The sequence below is a fragment of the Armigeres subalbatus genome, chromosome 1 (assembly GCF_024139115.2).
Source record: "Armigeres subalbatus isolate Guangzhou_Male chromosome 1, GZ_Asu_2, whole genome shotgun sequence".
NCBI classification, from domain to species: Eukaryota; Metazoa; Arthropoda; class Insecta; order Diptera; family Culicidae; genus Armigeres; species Armigeres subalbatus.
In genome coordinates, this window is record NC_085139.1 from 38,087,061 (window position 1) to 38,102,969 (window position 15,909).

The window sequence follows — 15,909 nt, forward strand, 5'->3', positions numbered from 1 at the left end:
TGCATATTCATATATTTTATTGCTTTTCTCATTGGACCTTTGTACCGGTATTTTCGGAGCTAAAATACGCCGGCATTCCCGGTATTTTCAGTTCCGGTACTACCGGTTCCATAACCCTGGTGGGAGGTGGGACATGTTGCTAGCGGCGGGGCATGGATAGACAGTGACTCGCGGGTTGGCTGATCTGTAACAAGCTTGCGGATGGACGTGAGTTGAATGGCTACAAAGGAACATCGGCTACAACAGCATCGGGCAGCATTTTTTTGTGTGTGTTGCTGTCATATTTTTGCCTTTCACGTATACTAAGTATACGTAAAGGCTATAGGATCACTCCGAAACCGAGCTATTTATAGAAGGCTTGGAGACCCATATTGTTATATACCAATCGGCTCAGCTCGACGAATTGAGATGATATATGTATGTATGTGTGTGTTTGTACAAAAATTTAAGACACACTCTTTGGTACTTAGCATTATCCGATTTGCTCGACGCGGATTGCGGTCTAGTTGTTTCCTATTATTTCCTACAGGGGCAGCAGGGACTATGTCCAAGGGCTTGACGATCCCTCCCCAGTCCATCTGCGAGTTGTGGCGCCTGCCTAGGATGTGGTGGGGTTTGACAGTGGGACCTGTTAAACCTCTATAAAAAGCTGCATAAATCCGCAAGTAGGCTCCGCCAAAGCGACCGTGTGCCGCTCAAAGCGCACGAGCCCAAGTCCTGGTGTTAGGTGGGACGCTAAACAGCCCTGACACGACGGCCCTCCGACGAGACAGGAGGTTTGCGCAGGCCCAATAAGCCGCCTTTAAAAACAACTATTACGAACGACATAGAAGATCATACGACTCGATACAATCGGCAACGACCTAGGCGACGAATAAAGGATCACGATTGGAAGCTTGGAACATGGAACTGCAAGTCGCTAGGCTTCGCAGGTTGCGACAGGATAATCTATGATGAATTACATCCCCGCAACTTTGATGTCGTAGCGCTGCAGGAAATCTGCTGGACAGGACAGAAAGTGTGGAAAAGCGGGCATCGAGCGGCTACCTTCTACCAAAGCTGTGGCACCACCAACGAGCTGGGAACCGGCTTCATAGTGCTGGGAAACATGCGCCAACGCGTGATTGGGTGGCAGCCAATCAACGCAAGGATGTGCAAGCTGAGGATAAAAGGCCGTTTCTTCAACTATAGCATCATCAACGTGCACTGCCCACACGAAGGGAGATCCGACGACGAGAAAGAAGCGTTCTATGCGCAGCTGGAGCAGACATACGATGGATGCCCACTGCGGGACGTCAAAATCGTCATCGGTGGCATGAACGCTCAGGTAGGAAGGGAGGAAATGTATAGACCGGTCATCGGACCGGATAGTCTGCATACCGTATCTAACGACAACGGCCATGCATAAACTTTGCAGCCTCCCGCGGAATGGTAGTCCAAAGCACTTTCTTCCCCCGCAAGAATATCCACAAGGCCACATGGAAATCACCTAATCAAGTAACGGAAAACCAAATCGACCACGAACCTTCTTACATACGAGCGTGAGTTGATCCATAGGTGGCGGCAGCACTACGAAAAGCACCTGAATGGCTATATGGCAGACAACGGTGGCGGTATGGTAATGAACCTAAGAGCACACGCGCAGGACATGCGACTTCCGGCTCCGAATCTCGAGGAAATCCAGGAGGAGATCGGCCGGCTGAAAAACAACAAAGCCCTTGCAGTTGACCAACAAACAGGAGAGCTGTTTAAACATGGTGGTGAAGCACTGGCTAGAGCGCTGCACTGGGTGATTACCAAGGTTTGGGAGGATGAGGTTCTGCCGCAGGAGTGGATGGAAGGTGTCGTGTGTCCCATCTACAAAAAGGGCGATAAGCTGGATTGTAGCAACTACCGCGCAATCACATTGCTGAACGTCTCCTACAAGGTACTCTCCCAAATTTTATGCCGCCTACTAACACCAATTGCAAGAGAGTTCGTGGGGCAGTACCAGGCGGGATTTATGGGTGAACGCTCTACCACAGACCAGGTGTTCGCCATACGTCAGGTATTGCAGAAATGCCGCGAATGCAACGTGCCCACACATCATCTATTTATCGACTTCAAAGCCGCATATGATACAGCTATGGCAGCTAATGCACGAAAACGGATTTCCGGATAAACTGATACGGTTGATCAAGGCGACGATGGATCGGGTGATGTGCGTAGTTCGAGTTTCAGGGGCATTCTCGAGTCCCTTCGAAACGCGTAGAGGGTTACGACAAGGTGATGGTCTTTCGTGTCTGCTATTCAACATCGCTTTGGAGGGAGTAATACGAAGGGTAGGGATTGACACGAGTGGTACGATTTTCACGAAGTCCGTCCAGTTATTTGGTTTCGCCGACAACATTGATATCATGGCACGTAACTTTGAGAGGATGGAGGAAGCCTACATCAGACTGAAAAGCGAAGCTAAACGGATTGGACTAGTCATCAACACGTCGAAGACGAAGTACATGATAGGAAGAGGCTCAAGAGAGGTCAATGTAAGCCACCCACCACGAGTTTCTATCGGTGGTGACGAAATCGAGGTGGTCGAAGAATTCGTGTACTTGGGCTCACTGGTGACCGCCGATAACGATACCAGCAGAGACATTCGGAGGCGCATAGTGGCTGGAAATCGTACGTACTTTGGACTCCGTAAGACGCTCCGATCGAATAGAGTTCGCCGCCGTACCAAACTGACTATCTACAAAACGCTTATAAGACCGGTAGCTCTCTACGGACACGAGACCTGGACGATGCTCGTGGAGGAGTTGCGTACCATCTATGGTGTGGTGCAGATGGCGGACGGTACGTGGAGGAGGCGAATGAACCACGAGTTGCATCAGCTGTTGGGAGAACCATCCATCGTTCACACCGCGAAAATCGGAAGACTGCGATGGGCCGGGCACGTAGCCAGAATGTCGGACAGTAATCCGGTGAAAATGGTTCTCGACAACGATCCGACGGGAACAAGAAGGCGAGGTGCACAGCGGGCAAGGTGGATCGATCAGGTGGAGGACGATTTGCGGACCCTCCGCAGAATGCGTGGTTGGCGAAGTGCAGCCATGGACCGAGCTGAATGGAGAAGACTTTTATGTGCAGCACAGGCCACTCCAGCCTTAGTGTGATAAAATAAATAATAATTGTTTCCTATTGAAAATTGGCCCGATCGGTCATTACGTTCAAAAGTTATTAAAAAAACAATTGTTTTTTTTGGGAAAAAATTCCAAACACGAAAAAAATTTTTTTCAAGGATTGCAGCAATGCATTCGAATGACCGTAAATGGATATAAATTAATGGAAAAAGTAAAATCTATCCCCACTATATCGACCTCTTTTATGTATTTTTCTTATTTTTTTAATGCGCGAGAAAAACACCACCAACGCTAGGTGGATTGATCTGGGTTTTATTTTATTTTTTTCGCTTTCAACTGTGAAAAAACTTAGTGCTTCCTCCGTTTTTTTAGTGATCTTGCTGTGTTGGGGTTAACACACCTATCCAGTGAGTAAGAGGTTGAGGGTTCGAGTCGCTCCAAGACACGTGGATTCTTTTTCGCAAATTTCATATCAATTTGTCCATTTCGAAACATGTGCTGTGCATATGCACAACCAAGATATTTAACAAAAAAATTATTTTCGTACGGCCGAGTTGCCGAATAATATGCAATTTGTACTCATTGTGCTCAAATTGTACTAATTTTTATTTATATCGATAGATAGAGTATAGATTAATAGATGTAATAAAATCAAATAAGTATGAACGAATCAAATCAATCTATCTATCAGAAGTATCTATATATCTTGAATGAATAATACTCGATTTGTACTACAAATAAGATTCTTGCCAAATGCTACAGTTAGCCACGCAACGTGCTTCACGCTCGGGTCATCACCACCTCTCTCATCATCTCATATCTTTGATGACATTGTTCAGAATCATTCCTGTCGAGCTGCACGGAAGTAAAGGTTCAATTATCACATTTGCATTTCTCGACGATGCTTCGGTTTGACACTGCAATGTGTAATTATTTTGCTATGTGCGTCCGGTGAACTGGAAACCGTAGAGATTGCTATCGTGATTGTTGGTCGAGTATGAAATCGATGCAGTTATCAATTTTAGCCTTTCTTATCGAATCATCTAGATGAAAGAAGTAGCAGGCTTATAAAGAATAAAATGTGTAATTAAACGGCGCTTGCGGTAAATAGGCTGTAAAATGAAACTTGACCTCCAGTCGTATTCCAGAATATTCAATGTTCGTTTGGTTATTAAGATTTGTGGAACCTAGGAAATAGTCATAATGCTGTGAGTTCGATTGAAATTGTTGACACTACATAAAATAAAAAAGTATTGGTGACATCATTTCAAATATTCACACATAATGCAAACAGCTCTGTACGATGTTGAAATTGATTCCTGTAGACTGCTTCTATCATTGTAGGATTATTGCGATATCATTTCTGAAAATCCTCAGAATTACTATTTTCAACAAGTAGGGTTGTGGCAGGTATTTCCGTCTGCGCTTTAATTCCCGCCTGAAGTGCAAAAATCAATGAAAGTGACAGAATTTTGCTAATATTCTTTCATATCAAAACGTAGGCTGAGAAGAATCCTTCTCATGCAGTGGAGTTTCAGTATGCGGATGATGCTATCATTGGTTTTAGAGCCTATGCAGGGAATTAGAACGTGGATGGAAATATCCCTACACCGAAGACAACCTCACTGTTCAGGTCGAAATACGCGTACTTGTGTTTGATTGAATTAATTGGAATAACACAAACTCTTCTCATAGACCTGAAACGATGTTCCACTAAACAAGCATCAACGAATTCTATCATCACGTAATATCTGCCTGTTGTATTAATTTCCGGCATCCCTCTCCCCATCTCATTCCAGGTAAGCCCGCCCATCGCACCACAATCAGTTGGAGTTTGGAGAATGAGATTAAACACCTCCACGAACAGGTAGGAAGCGCAATTTTACACACATGTCGAATCGAATCCTGGATACGGGCCTTAATCCCATCATTCCGCTGCACACCCATCCGGCATCCATCCAGCGCTCGAAATCATCTCATTGTGTGTCACTGTCTCTCTCTCTCTTTGCCCGGCGGCATGCGACGCGCTGTGTCGGTCATTGAATCCTCATGTTCACGCACGGTTCCATTACGGCAACGATGGTTGTATGTACAGCATTTCCGTCGACCAACAACAAGCCCCGAACAGGAGCTTCAGGTGGCCAAAATCGAGCATGGGATTATCGTAAACTGGTTGCCGAGGCTGGGGCGGCTGGATGGCTCACTTATGGCTGCGGGCTGATGGTCACATAGACGGGCAGCATAGTGTCCCGGGATGATTCAATTATGATCCAGAAAAATTTCCCGCACCTCGGGAGATTATTTCCGGGGATGAGTAGGTAAAGTTAGTACCTGCCCGATACTCTGTTGTCCATTTCCGGGATCCTCAGTGGAAAAGCGTACCTACTGATATTGCATTGGTGCAAATTGGATGGGGTGCCAACAAATGAGATGTGATGGGTGGCAGAGGGATGCAGGCACATATATTTAATATGTATGCGTTTGATGAACTGACGCCACATCATTCGTCGCCGCAGACAAGGAGCTGGTTATTGTTTCATGGTTCTGGCAGCTCAATTTCTGACGATGGCAGTGCATGCGTGGCGGTTGACGCGAGTTAAATAGAGTCGGGCTGTTTCGGACATGGTATTGTCGTTGAAAATTTCAGCAATTTTAATTGGGATGCATTGTGACGTGAACTCTATCAAGGACATACGGTGGGAGAGAATTTAAAGCTGGAACAGAAAGGGAAATTGCAAGAATATTGCTTCCAGCCTTTTTACTCACGATAATGAGAAATGATATCCCAATATGCCTTTTTATAGGTTTCAATAACGTATTGTTTTACAGAGCTGGCATGGATCTACAAAGTGTAAAACGGAGCTCTAATTACATCGTTGCTGACATTCGTCCAGCTTCTTCTTCTTCTTCTTATTGGCATTACATCTTAAAATCTAAAAATCTTAAAATCTAAAAACCTAAAAATCTAAAAATCTAAAAATCTAAAAATCTATAAATCTAAAGATCTAAAGATCTAAGAATCTAAAAATCTAAAAATCAAAATATTTAGGAATTGAAAAATCTAAAAATAAAAAAAATGCAAAAATCTAAGAATCCAAAATCCAAAAAACTTAAAATCTAAAAAATTCAAAAATCTAAAAATCTAAAGATCTGAAAATCAAAATTAATTTAAGAATCTAAAAATCTAAAAATTTTAAAAATCTAAGAATTTAAAAAAATAAAATTGTAAAAATCTAAAAAATCTAAAAATCTGAAAATCTGAAAATCTAAAAATCTAAAAATCTAAAAATTAAAAAAATGCAAAAATCAAATTTAAAAATTTGAAAATTTATAAATTTAAAAATTTAAAAATAAAAAAATGCAAAAATTAATTTAAAAATTTGAAAATTTAAAAATTTGAAAATTTAAAAACTAAAAACTTTAAAAATTTAAAAATTTAAAAATTTAAAAATTTAAAAATTAAAAAATTTTAAAATTTAAAAATTTAAAAATTTAAAAATTTAAAAATTGAAAAATTTAAAAATTTAAAAATTAAAAAATTGAAAAATTTAAAAATTTAAAAATTTAAAAATTTAAAAATTCAAAATTTAAAATTCAAAATTTAAAAATTCAAAATTTAAAATTTAAAATTTAAAATTTAAAATTTAAAATTTAAAAATTTAAAATTTAAAATTTAAAATTTAAAAATTTAAAATTTAAAATTTAAAATTTAAAATTTAAAATTTAAAAATTTAAAATTTAAAATTTAAAAATTTAAAATTTAAAATTTAAAATTTAAAATTTAAAATTTAAAATTTAAAATTAAAAATTTAAAAAAAATTTAAAATTTAAAATTTAAAATTTAAAATTTAAAATTTAAAAATTTAAAATTTAAAATTTAAAATTTAAAAATTTAAAATTTAAAATTTAAAATTTAAAATTTAAAATTTAAAAATTTAAAAATTTAAAATTTAAAATTTAAAAATTTAAAATTTAAAATTTAAAATTTAAAATTTAAAAATTTAAAATTTAAAATTTAAAAATTTAAAATTAAAATTTAAAATTTAAAATTTAAAATTTAAAATTTAAAATTTAAAAAATTTAAAAATTTAAAATTTAAAAATTAAAATTTAAAATTTAAAATTTAAAATTTAAAAATTTAAAAATTTAAAATTTAAAATTTAAAATTTAAAAATTTAAAATTTAAAATTTAAAAATTTAAAAATTTAAAATTTAAAAATTTAAAATTTAAAATTTAAAATTTAAAAATTTAAAATTTAAAAATTTAAAATTTAAAATTAAAAATTTAAAAATTTTAAAATTTAAAAATTTAAAAATTTAAAAATTTTAATTTAAAAATTTTAAAATTTAAAATTTTAAAAATTTTAAAATTTTAAAACTTTAAAATTTTAAAATTAAACAATTTAAAAAATTAAAAAGTTTTAAAATTAAACAATTTAAAAAGTTTTAAAATTTAACAATTTAAAAATTTCAAATTTAAAAATTTTAAAAGTTTTAAAATTAAACAATTTAAAAATCTCAAAATTTTAAAACTGTGAAATTTAAAAATTTTAAATTCTAAGAATCTTAAAAATGTGCAAACAAAATTCTAAAAACCTAAAAATCCAAAAATTCAGATTTTTAGATTTATATCTAAAACACCTAAAGTTTTAAAATCCTAAAAATCTAAAAATCTAAAAACCCTAAAAATCTAAAAATCTAAAAATCTAAAAATCTAAAAATCTAAAAATTCAGATTTTTAGATTTAGATCTAAAACACCTAAAGTTTTAAAATCCTAAAAATCTAAAAATCTAAAAACCCTAAAAATCTAAAAATCTAAAAATCTAAAAATCTAAAAATCTAAAAATCTAAAAATCTAAAAATCTAAAAATCTAAAAATCTATAAATCTATAAATCTAAAAATCTAAAAATCTAAAAATCTAGAAATCTAAAAATCTTAAAATCTAAAAATCTATAAATCTAAAGATCTAAAGATCTAAGAATCTAAAAATCTGAAAATCTAAAAATCTTTAAATCTAAAGATCTAAAGATCTAAGATTCTAAAAATCCTTAAATCAAAATATTTAGGAATTGGAAAATCTGAAAATAAAAAAATTCAAAAATCTAAAAATCTAAAGATCTAAAAATCAAAAAAATCTTTGGAATTTAAGAATCTAAAAATCTAAAAATTTTAAAAATCTAAGAATAAAAATTAAAATTGTAAAAATCTAAAAAATCTAAAAATCCGAAAATTAAAAAAATGCAAAAATTAAATTTAAAAACTTAAAAATTTAAAAATTTAAAAATTTTAAAATTTAAAAATTAAAAAATTTAAAAATTTAAAATTTTAAAAATTTAAAAATTTAAAATTTTAAAATTTAAAAATTTAAAATTTAAAAATTTAAAAATTTAAAAATTTAAAAATTTAAAAATTTAAAAATTTAAAATTTTAAAAAATTTTAAATTTAAAAAGTTAAAAATTTATAAATTTAAAAATTTAAAAATTTGAAAATTTAAAAATTTAAAGATTTAAAAATTTGGTAAAAAATTAAAAAGTTCTAAAATTAAAAATTTAAAAATTTAAAAATTTTAAAACTTAAAAACTTAAAAATTTAAAAATTTAAAATTTTTAAAGATTTTAAAATTTTTAAATTAAAAAATTGAAAATTTTTAAAGATTTTAAAATTTTTAAATTTAAAAATTCCGAAAATTAAAAGGTTTTAAAATTAAACAATTTAAAAATTTAAAAAGTTTTAAAATTAAACAATTTAAAAATTTCAAAATTTCAAAAGTTTTAAAATTAAACAATTTAAAAATCTCAAAATTTTAAATTTTTAAAACTGTGAAATTTAAAAATTTAAAATTCTAAGAATCTTAAAAATGTGCAAACAAAATTCGAAAAATCTGAAAATCCAAAAATTCAGATTTTTAGATTTAGATCTAAAACACCTAAAGTTTTAAAATTCTAAAAATCTAAAAATCTAAAAATCTAGAAATCTAAAAATCTAAAAATCTAAAAATCTATAAATCTATAAATCTAAAGATCTAAGAATCTAAAAATCTAAAAATCTAAAAATTTATAAATCTAAAGATCTAAAGATCTAAGAATCTAAAAATCTAAAAATCAAAATATTTAGGAATTGAAAAATCTGAAAATAAAAAAATTCAAAAATCTAAAAATCTAAAGATCTAAAAATCAAAAAAATCTTTGGAATTTAAGAGTCTAAAAATCTAAAAATTTCAAAAATCTAAGAATTCTTAAAATTAAAATTTAATGAACGTATCCACATTGTGTTCAATTGCCAATTTGCGTGTTTTTTTCCTTTCAAATCGATTCTGTTGTGGTAGCGATCTTAACTCGACGTTGCTCTTTTATTTCGCCTTGCTCCATTCGCCTTAAAAACGTATCTCCCATCGAACCTGTCTGCCTGTGCGATTTGTTTCGTAATTTTCCCTGGATAATGAAGCATCTGGACCTCCTCCTGTTAAAGTCCACTCGAGTATTATGTCGAATTACAACACGAAGATTGAAGCCACGCCGCATGTTGCTCCATATGCTTCTAGCCCATTACTAATTTGCAACATCCGGGAATAACAATTCGCCTGTGTCGGTTACGGGAGGATCCGAACCATCACAGCTGCGCCACCAACCAGGATCCTGTATCATCAGTTGGTATAAAAAGAAGAGGAAAGCACTTCCGACAAAAAACACATCCTTGGAGATAATAACAAAAATCAGTTTCCACCGCCAGTGGCACTGCCTCCGGGAGCCCGAACTTCTCTGACTCGCGTAAGTATCACATGCAAGTGCAACCAACCCACCTTCCACTTTATTATTCATTTTGTTCTCCCGCACGATTTTCATAACACAATAAACAAGTGTTTTATGCGCTTTGCTCTCGTAATGCTCTTATTCTTTCGGTCAGGGCTTCCATTCCCATTCTTTGAATGGTGGTGGAAGGTACCCAACAACAGCATCCGTCAGGGCATCAGCAGGGATGGCTCGTAAAGCATTTTCATTTTCATGTGTCTTCGCCTACAAAGCCCTTACCGGGGCAATATTTCGAGTTCTTCCTCCCAGCTCGCCCATAGCAACATATCAACGTCACCCGCAACATGAATGGGATCAACTTTTCGGTAACTCGACGCCTTGAAAATGCCGGCCTGAGCCAGCAGCCCAGCCCATCAGCCCCGGTCCGAGACAAGTCCTCCCGCATCCTTCCGGCCATTGTTGTTCCTGAGCTGCAGTGTTTGTGGGTCTATTGTTTTGCTCATGGTGGTAACAACGATAATGACTGCCCTTCGCCCCTGCAGCGCCGCATCTGGTACCGTCGTTCCTTCGAATTTTGCGTCATCTCGACCACGATCATATCAGCTGCTCATATCATAAAGTTGGGATAATTATGTCAGGAACTGTGGTAAATATGTGGTATCGTTTCTATCAGGGCGGAGCGGACCCTTCATAGGACTACATTGTATGGTTGTTAGTCATATTTCAGGCATACGCTTTGTGCATTTTCTTACTAGCATTTATTGTGTGGCTCTAAAGCTTCCTTTTAAATCCCGTCTAGGCAATAAAGCGCAATAATCAAATATGAAATTATATAAGCAGAGGGGTTCTGAATCGGTGCCGACGCTCTTGTTGGAAACTTTGCAAACCATGGAAAGACGATGTTCGTGGCTAAGCTATTTGATCCCTTTTGAAAGTTTTTTAGCTTTTCGATTCGGAGAGCGGATACTATTTTTGCTTCTTTTTTCCGGGTTGGTTAGAACATAGAAGGTTTGGATGGTTCTATTGTATGATAGAGGGAAAAATTGATTTTTTGTTTGTGGATATGAAACTCTAATCTGGAATCACCGGGAAATCTAATTTAATATTCTAAGGGCTTTCCAGTTTAAAGCTGTTTTTACTCTTCTCAGTGCTAATAATTTAGAATTATTAAGCTTATTCAACAAACAAGCCCTAAAAGATAATTTTGAAGCTGATGCAGCTCGGTTACCATTCCGCATGGTCAAACATCAGTTTATGGTCAAACATCAATGTCTGGCTCCTGTACCCTCGATTTGATACCCACCAGCAACACAAACATGTGCCGGCTTTTGCTTGTTACATTAGCTCACGTCATGATTCCTCCAATTTATCACTCCCTTGAAACTCGACCATCTAAACAACCGCTCAAAGACGATGATGATGACGACGACGACGTCGGAAGGCAAGCAGCACCGTTCAAATATTTGATTAGCACACATGCGATTATAAGGCATTAATTCTCCATAACCAAGCATACATCATTAGAAAAATACTGCTCGTCGTGAGATAGAACTAGAATCTTACACCTACCGTCCGGGGAACAGTCTGCTGTTTTTAAGAGCGAACAAAACTACTCTAGCTTGTTGCTTGACATTGTCGAGTGGAACCCAGATGACTACGACGACAAACATGTTGCCATCATCATCATCAGCAGCAACAGCACCAGCAGCATCATCCTCACGGATGTCGTTATTATCCATTAACCATCCTTTTCGGCGCTTCGTCAGCAGCTCGCCCTCTCTAGAAAGGAAGTGAATCTTCTTAGCAGACATCAAAGTCCGTCGAACGACGTTCGAAGATACCAGAGTTGTCAGATTTGGAGACTATCGTATCATGCTCGAGGAAAGTTAAGAAGTGGCGGCATCAGCAGCTAGTGGCGAGGACAGTTTGTTTAGGCTTCATTAAATTTCAATCACTTTTAATAGCCTTTCGCTAGATGAGTTGGTGTTTGTTTGGAGGAGGCCATAAACGACCACGCAACCGGCTGCCGGAATGGAATGAACGGAATGTGTAGTCGAGGCGTCGGTTCGCATTTGCTGAAAAGGGTGAAAAATAATTTCATATTTTGACATATGATAAATAGGAATGAAGCACTGATTTTCTCGAACAGTATCATCGAAGTCTGAATACGACGTTGGAATGCACTTTATCTGGAACAGTTGGAATTTGGATGGAACGGAATGACATCGAACGAATTACGAAGCCATCGAGAAACTCGTGCCAATGAAGCCCAATGTTTTGGAGGCTTTGCGTACTTCGAGTCATGTAACACGAAGGTCAGAGTTCAACACGAGCATGTCCATTTTCAGAGGGTCCATCAGCTACTTGGCCTGACGATGCTACATCATGTACCTTTGGGAAAATCGTATCAAGGGCTGCTCTCTAAACTTGCTGGATGAAAGCTCAAATAGACATGAAACCCAACGTCCCCAAATCTCAAAAAGCTTATGTCATCTTTATCTACACACTAAACAAAAACACTTCAACTACTGACATAACGACAGAAGAGCGTATCCAACAGCAGTGCCATGAATAACAAATACCAATCAACTAGGCCCCGGAAATGAGTCCTTTTCATCCGTCGTCACGGTTCATCAGTTAAACTGGTTCGCTGTCGTCGGATCTGTTCTATTTTTTTTTCAATGTTTTGCTCTTCTCAGCGCTTACTGCCAGAAGCATACAATTGTTCCCGGCACTCATATGTGTGCGTGCATGTGTTTCATTGTTACTTTGTTCATTCGGTCCCACTTCGTCACCCAATGTCACGACATGTTTGATTGGTATCCACCACAGAAAAGCGTTGTTGTCACCAGGTTTATGGCTGGACTTCATGAAAATCATTGAATTGTCGAATTTTCAGACTCGATGATGAAGCAAAATTGTTTTTAGTTATTTTTGCAACGAATTACATCTGAAATCAAGTTTTTTAAAGTTGGTGATAGCGATGATTTAGTAATCAAGGCTCTAAAAAGACTTGATTTTGTCGTACCTGTTCGCGTCACAGATATCCGTCTATAACAATGTTGGCGTTTGAAATCGGAGATTGATCATCCTGGAGTTAAAAATAACTAATTATTTTGGTGGTAACCAAATCAGCCGCAAAACTTTGCTTCGAAAGACTGATGGTATTAATCAATGCCTCGGCGATGATAAAAAGTGAAAGTGGGATTCGTGCGATAGAACCTGCTTTTAATAACCATTTGGTGACGTCAAACCGACACGTGTGGAAAACTTCTATCCGGTCCATGGTTAACATCGGCCCTGGTCACAACATTCTCCTCAGCTATACATCTATCACCATCTATCATTGACGCAGGGTGGTTGAATCGTGTTAAAAGTATCCAACAGTTTTGAAACCATTAGATAATTTATTTGCCATTCGAATGGATTAATACCGATTTTTCACACTCTCGTACAGCTACAAACCATAACAGAGAGTTTTCCAAGACAAGTCAAAAGATGATAGCTTTGTCACGAATGTTGAACCAAAAAATCCGTTACTATTAGTAGCGTGGACATACGATTTCAAAAATCATGTTTATTCTCTATATCGTTACAAGGTAGTCTACATTGGATCTGTATGCATTGTCTTGCAACACTCTTCCAAACATCAGAGCAGGTCGTGTCACGCCGGTTGCTGCATGGGGTGTTGAGTTGTACATTAGAAGGTACATTCGTAAGTTACTTTTCCGGTGAGAATTCGGTTCCTCTTGGCTTTTTGCTTGTGGTAAATAGGACGTCGTTTTGCGTCGTTCAATTCTAAGTTCTTTGCAAAATTATTCCAACACTTCGTTTACAAACTGTGGACCGTTTTATGACTTCATTGATTTCGGTATCCCATATCTAGATTTCGGTGACTGTCAGCAAATATCTAATACCCAAGCAGGAAAAAATAACTCAATGATACTCAATTATGTTACTGATACCCTAATCCCTACACTGTAATTAACTTGGTGTGTATAAGAGGTAAAATACCAAAAAATGATACAAAAATTTATGTATAAAAATACTTCAGACAAAATATTATTATTATAATACCAAAGGTAGAATGAAAAAGGAAAAAGATGAAGGTAGATTGAAAGACGAATAAGGAAGGAATAAGGTGGAAGAAAGAAAGATGCAGGAAAACGAAAGAAGGGAGAAGGAACAAGGAAGATAAAAGAAGTAAGAAGAAAGAAGGAAAATGAAGAAAGAAGAAGAAAGAAGAAAGATGGAAGAAAGGGGAAAGAATTTCGCATTTCTCCCTTCTTGGTTCTCACTTCTTGTTTCTCTTTTCTCAGTTCTTAGTTCTCAGTTCTTAGTTTTCCCAATTCACTTTTCACTTTTCACTTCTCGTTTCTCACTTGTCATATCTCACTTCTCATATCTCACTTCTAACTCCTCACTTTTCACAACTCACTTCTCATTTGTCATGTGTCACTTTTCACCTCTCACTTCTCACTTCACATCTTTTACTTCTCACTTCTCACCTCTCACTTATCATCACTCAATTAGCAATCATCATTACTGACTTCTCATTTCTTACTCTTCATTCCTTATAATCTTTTTCAACTATTCGGCCTAAGGGTATTCAGCCAGGGCAGCAGGGACTATATCCTAGGACTTGACGATCCCTCCCCAGGCCATCTGCGAGTTGTGGGGCTTGCCTAGGATGTGGTGGGGTTTGACAGTGGGCCCTGTTAAATTCCTATAAAAAGCTGCATGTATCCGCAAGTAGGCCCCACCGAAGCGACCGTGTGCCGCTCAAAACAAGCCCAAGTCCTGGTGTTAGGTGGGACGCTAAACAGCCCTGACACGACGGCCCTTCGACGAGACAGGAGGTTTGCGCAGGCCCAATAAGCCGCCTGGAAACCAATAATTACGAACAATATAAGAGATAATGCGACTCGATATAAACGGCAAAGACCTAGGCGACGAATAAAGGATCACGATTGGAAGCTTGGAACTGCAAGTCGCTAGGCTTCATATGTTGCGACAGGATGGTCTACGATGAATGACATCCCCGCAACTTCGACGTCGTGGCGCTGCAGGAGATTTGCTGGACAGAACAGAAAGTGTGGAAAAGCGGGCATCGAGCGGCTACCTTCTACCAAAGCTGTGGCACTACCAACGAGCTGGGAACCGGCTTCATAGAGCTGGGTAAGATGCGCCATCGTGTGATTGGGTGGCAGCCAATCAACGCAAGGATGTGCAAGCTGAGGATAAAAGGCCGTTTCTTCAACTATAGCATCATCAACGTGCACTGCCCACACGAAGGAAGACCCGACGACGAGTGCGTTCTACGCACAGCTGGAGCAGACATACAATGCCCACTGCGGGACGTCAAAATCGTCATCGGTGACATGAACGCACAGGTGGGAAGGGAGGAAATGTATAGACCGGTCATCGGACCGGATAGTCTGCACACCGTATCGAATGACAACGGCCAACGATGCATAAACTTTGCTGCCTCCCACGGAATGGTAGTCCGAAGCACCTTCTTTCCCCGCAAGAATATCCACAAGGCCACATGGAGATCACCTAACCAAGAAACGGAAAACCAAATCGACCACGTTCTAATCGACGGTAAATTCTTCTCCGACATCACGAACGTCCGCACTTACCGCAATGCGAATATTGAATCCGACCACTACCTCGTCGCAGTATGCCTGCGCTGAAAACTCTCGACGGTGTACAACACGCGTCGAAGTCGGACGCCGCGGCTTAACATTGGGCGGCTTCAAGACAGTAGACAAGCCCAAGAATACGTGCAGCAGCTGGAAGTGGCCCTCCCAACGGAAGAGCAGCTAGGCGCAGCGTCTCTTGAAGATGGCTGGAGAGATATTCGATCCGCCATTGGAAGCGCCGCAACCGCTGCACTTGGCACGGTGCCCCCGGATCAGAGAAACGACTGGTATGACGGCGAATGTGAGCAGTTAGTGGAAAAGAAGAATGCAGCATGGGCGAGATTGCTGCTATACCGCACGAGGGCGAACGAGGCACGATATAAACGGGCGCGG

At 37.3% G+C, this 15,909-nt stretch overlaps 1 protein-coding gene across 11 annotated transcripts in view; it reads left to right on the forward strand.

Moving 5' to 3' along the window:
• LOC134224508 (peripheral plasma membrane protein CASK-like) overlaps window positions 1–15,909 on the forward strand; it is a 666,907-nt gene that overhangs the window by 637,733 nt on the left and 13,265 nt on the right. For 7 of the 11 annotated variants that reach the window (XM_062703917.1, XM_062703880.1, XM_062703885.1 and 4 more), the window contains one exon: window positions 4,919–6,128. The exons of 1 other annotated variant lie outside the window; for it this stretch is intronic. In XM_062703917.1, coding sequence (XP_062559901.1) covers window positions 4,919–5,340 — 422 coding nt within the window. In that variant the 3' untranslated portion in view covers window positions 5,341–6,128. Of the gene's footprint in view, window positions 1–4,918; window positions 6,129–15,909 lie in introns of those variants that run through there. 3 more of the 11 variants (XM_062703941.1, XM_062703934.1, XM_062703948.1) reach the window with 3 other exon arrangements.